Source organism: Alosa sapidissima, chromosome 14 (assembly GCF_018492685.1).
Source record: "Alosa sapidissima isolate fAloSap1 chromosome 14, fAloSap1.pri, whole genome shotgun sequence".
Lineage (NCBI taxonomy): Eukaryota > Metazoa > Chordata > Actinopteri > Clupeiformes > Clupeidae > Alosa > Alosa sapidissima.
In genome coordinates, this window is record NC_055970.1 from 13,143,053 (window position 1) to 13,148,052 (window position 5,000).

The 5,000-nt window shown below is 48.4% G+C and overlaps 1 protein-coding gene across 1 annotated transcript in view; it reads right to left on the reverse strand.

Moving 5' to 3' along the window:
* pdgfrb (platelet-derived growth factor receptor, beta polypeptide) overlaps positions 1–5,000 on the reverse strand; it is a 41,204-nt gene that overhangs the window by 22,261 nt on the left and 13,943 nt on the right. The window contains exons 2-3 of the mRNA XM_042060907.1: positions 1,363–1,441; positions 876–1,160 (exon numbers count right to left, since the gene is read on the reverse strand). Coding sequence (XP_041916841.1) covers positions 876–1,160; positions 1,363–1,411 — 334 coding nt within the window. The 5' untranslated portion in view covers positions 1,412–1,441. The remainder of the gene's footprint in view (positions 1–875; positions 1,161–1,362; positions 1,442–5,000) is intronic.

Consider the following 5,000-nt stretch of genomic DNA (forward strand, 5'->3'; position numbering starts at 1 on the left):
AGTCTATCTGGTTGACTTCCACTGCCTAAGCGTAGACAGCTTCATTGGGACATTTCATTTATAAAGCACTTACTGTACTTACTGGTTTGTTACCATCCTATTTAGTTTTTTTCTCAATGGCAACTAACAGTAGATATATCCTTAGGTTTAATAATGTCATTCGTTTCAATAGACCAGTATCCTCAGGTGTAATAACGTAATTTGTTTCAATAGACCAACTGTTAAGTCTGATTTTAGCTTTCATATATAATACTCCTTCAAACTGGAGCACACTTCAAAAACAGCTCAAACTTGACATACTCATTCCACTCTCTGATTTCCCCCAAACTAGTCTGCCTGTCTTGGCCAGGGCTCACTTGGAAAAGAGTCCTCTGTCTCAATGTGAATACTCTGGTTAAACAAAGGATGAATGAATAGGTGTAGTGTGTGTGTGTGTGTGTGTGTGAGTGTGTGTGTGTGTGTGTGTGTGTGTGTGTGTGTGTGTGTGTGTGTGTGTGTGTAGGTGTAGTGTGTGTGTGTGTGTGTGTGTGTGTGTGTATGTGTTTGTAGGTGTAGTGTGTATGTGTGTGTGTATGTGTGTGTGTGTGTGTATGTGTTTGTTGGTGTGTAGTGTGTGTGTGACTGTGTGTGTGTGTGTGTATGTGTGTGTGTGTGTGTGTGTGTGTGTGTGTGTGTGTGTGTGTAGGTGTTTGTAGGTGTAGTGTGTGTGTGTGTGTGTGTGTGTGTGTGTGTGTGTGTGTGCATGTGTTTGTAGGTGTAGTGTGTATGTGTGTGTGTATGTGTGTGTGTGTGTATGTGTTTGTAGGTGTGTAGTGTGTGTGTGACTGTGTGTGTGTGTGTGTATGTGTGTGTGTGTGTGTGTGTATGGGACTCACCGGGGACAAACACAGCCACCTCTTGTGTGTGTAGAGAGCCTTCCTCAGTGCACACATACACTCCCGTGTGTCTCCATGTCACGTTCTCCAGGTAAAGAACCGCAGACACAGGGGACACGTTCTCCACCTCGAAGTCTGGAACGTTTTCATCGCGTCGGTACCGCCAGGTGACAGGTGCAGAACCCGTGCAGGTGATGGAGTGGGCGGAGTCAGTCTTGAGGATGACCTCAGCGTCGCCGGGGATGATCTCCAGCCCGGTGTTGCCATGGAAACACCACAGCAGCACTGACAATGACATCATAGGACATTTGAGCCAATAGGATACACACACTCTTATTCATACAATCACAACACACATCTCAGAATCAGGAATGATACACACTCCTATTCACAACCTTTCATACGAGTCACACACACACGGGGAATAAGGTGTGCACACATACACATATGTACAGTATACGTGTGTGTGTGTGTGTGTGTGTCTTACCTGTTAAAAGTGTTGTGAGGGGAAGTGATCGCAACCTCATGGTTATCATAGTTCTGGCAGCTCTTGTTCAACAGACAGACTGGAGGGAGAGAGAAAGAGAGAGAGTGAGAGAGAGAGAGAGAGAATGAGAGAGAGAGAGAGAGAGAGAATGAGAGTGAGGCAGAGTTCTCCAAAGAGAAACAGAAGCTTGTTTTGTTGATTTTAGAAAAGCATTTCACTCAATTTGGCATGATGGAATATTTTATAAAACTTTACAAAGCGGTGTAGGGGGTAAAACATTTGATATAATCAAATCCATGTATATGGACAACAAATGCGCTGTGAAAATTGATAACAGCAGAACAGAATACTTCACTCAGGGGCGTGGGGTGAGACAGGGCTGTAGTTTGAGTCCTACCCTGTTCAATATCTATATTAATGAGTTAGCGGTGTTACAGAACAATCTACAGCTCCTGGACTCCCCCTAAACAATACGGAAGTTAAATTCCTGCTCTTTGCAGATGACCTGGTGCTGCTCTCGCCCTCCGAACAAGGGCTACACCAGCACCTGGACCTGCTAGAGCACTTCTGTCAGAACTGTGCCCTGACATTTCATTTGGCAAAAACAAAGATTGTTATTTTCCAAAAGAAAGCCAGATCCCAACCAGATATCTTTTCACTCTCGAGCACAATGTTACGATTATCTAGGCGCGAAACTCAGTTTCATGCCAATTGCACTGTATGGATGTGAGGTATAGGGTCCACTCAGTAAGTTCGACTACACTAAATAGGCTACACCACATAGAATCCCTGCATGCAGAATTTATTAGACATATTCTCAGGAGAGAGACAGACAGTACTGAACGCTCACAGAGCTGGCAGACAGCCAGTACGGAACACTCACACAGCTGAGAGACAGACAGTACGGAACGCTCACACAGCTGAGAGACAGACGGTACTGAACGCTCACAGAGACAGTACACACTCTGCTAGAGTTGAGGCTCGGAACACTCTGGAAACACACACTATCCCAGCTGGTCCAGGGCTCTTAAATGAGAGCAGAAACACCCAACTGTTACTGAGCTCAGTGGAGCACCACGGACAAACACTCTGCTCTTACACACACACGCACCACACATACACACACACACACACACACCACACATACACACATACACACACACACACACACCACACACACACACACACACACACACACACACACACATACACACACCACATACACACACACACACACACACATACACACACACACACACCACACATACACACACACACACACACACACACACACACACACACACACACACACACACACACACACACACACACACACACCAAGCCAGCCTGGGAACCTGTTATCTCAGAGAGAAAGGGTAACAGGCAAAAGAGCACTTTCTGTCCCCTTTCTCCTCCTCCCTCCATTCCTCCCTCTTCATCCAAACTGTAGGTGTGTGTGTGTGTGTGTGTGTGTGTGTGTGTGTGTGTGTGTGTGTGTGTGTGTGTGTGTGTGCGCATGTGTGGCTGTGTGTTGTTTCCTGAGAACCACAGTCAGTTCAACATGCTGAATTTGTGTCAGGGTGTGTGTGTGTGTGTGTGTGTCCATTCGGTAGGTCTGGGAACCCTGTTCTCTGCTCTGGCATCGTTTCATAAACCACCACGGCATACTGCCACGCTCCGATGGTCACACACACACACAACCTCAGTACACACACACACACACACACACACACACACACACACACACACACGCGCGCACATGCACACATGCACACAGACAAACTATTGTTTCTGCCTGTCTAGCTCAAAACAACTCTGTGAAAGGAAAGATGGACCGTTGGCAGAGCAACAGAGTATGTGCCCTGGATTCTGGTGTGTGTGTGTGTGTGTGTGTGTGTGTGTGTGTGTGTGTGCCCTGGATTCTGGTGTGTGTGTGTCCTCCACCTTGCATCACACAGACAATAAACACCAACACACTCTCACATCACATTTGCTCACTAAGAGAAACACACACACACACACACACACACACACACACACACACACACACACACACACACATACTGTACACACACACACACATACACACACACACACACACACACACACACACACACACAGAGTTTTAGAGATCAGATCAGGACCACAGAGATGCTCTCGCTTCACTGCATCAGAGTCCGGCCATCACCTGGCCCTGATATGGCCCTATGGCCTCTGATATGGCTCTGATGTGGCCCTGATGAGGCCCTAATGTGGCTCTGATGTGGCCCTGATGTGGCCCTGATGTGGCTCTGATGTAGCTCTGACGTGGCTCTGACGTGGCTCTGACGTGGCCCTGAGTCAGTGGCCCTGAGTCAGTGGCATTTCAATATGTCTGTCAGTGTGTCGGAGGGGGAGGGGGAGGGGAAGGGGGTGGGGTTGGATTGTGTTTACACAGGCCACACAGAACCTGACCCCATGGCAACAGACCCATCAGGAGGACAGGGGCATTATGGGTAATTCAACCCTGTTTGTTTTGTGGCATGAATATCCCTAAATACCACTGGACATGGAGAGGGAGAGAGAGAAAGAGAGAGAGAGAGAGAGACAGAGAGAGAGAGAGAGGGTGTGTGTGTGTGTGTGTGTGTGTGTGTGTGTGTGTGTGTGTGTGTGTGTGTGTGTGTGTGATGGTTTACGTCCCTCACCACCTCTCTGGGTCCTAACACCAGTGGCTAATTGGGAGCAGAAAGGTTGTGGGGTCATCGCTTCTGAGAACGCCTGACATGACACAGCTGGAGGTCAAAGGTCGTCTAGCTCACCGGATGTGGCTCAGAAAACAAACATCAGGAGGAGAAAGAAGAAGAAGAAGAAGAAGAAGTGATGTAGAAAGAGGAGATAAAGACAGAGAAAAGGAGGGAGAGAGGAGAACACGAGATGAAGGAAGAAACAAAGAGAGGAGGGGAGAGGAAGTCTGTGTGTGTGTGTGTGTGTGTGTTTGGGGGGGGGGGGGGGGGGGGGGTAGAGAGGTCTGTGTTGTGGGTGGAAATGGCTTGATGAGTAGTCTTTGGGGGGGCAGGTCTGGAAACAGTTAAGACTGGATCACAGGGCTAAGTGTGTGTGTATGTGTGTGTGTGTGTGTGTGTGTGTGTGTGTGTGTGTGTGTTGTATCACAGGGCTGAGTGTGAGGGGCTGGGGTTAAGGGTGGGCGGGGGGGGGGGGGGTGCAGGGTGGGAAAATGAGAGAGGGCGGAAGAACAGAACCCCTGGAGAGGAGAAAGGACAGGAGAGGGGGAGGAGGAGGAGGAGAAGAGGAGAGGAGAGGGGGAGGATGAGGAGAGGGAAGAGAAGAGAGGGAGAAGAGAGGAGAGGAGAGGAGAGAGGGGGAAGAGAAGAGAGGGGGAGGAAGAGGAGAGGAGAGAGAGAAAGGAAGAGATGAGGGAAGAGAAGAGAGGGGGAGGAGAGGAGAGAGGGGGAGGAGAGAAGAGAGGGGGAGGATAAAATGATTCAGAAAAAGTTAGAGGGGAGATATAATTCTATCAGTTAACAATCAAACTTGCATAACAGTTTCAATATGTTCACTGACAGAGCCTACACACACACACACACACACACACACACACACACACACACACACACACACACACACACACATACACACAC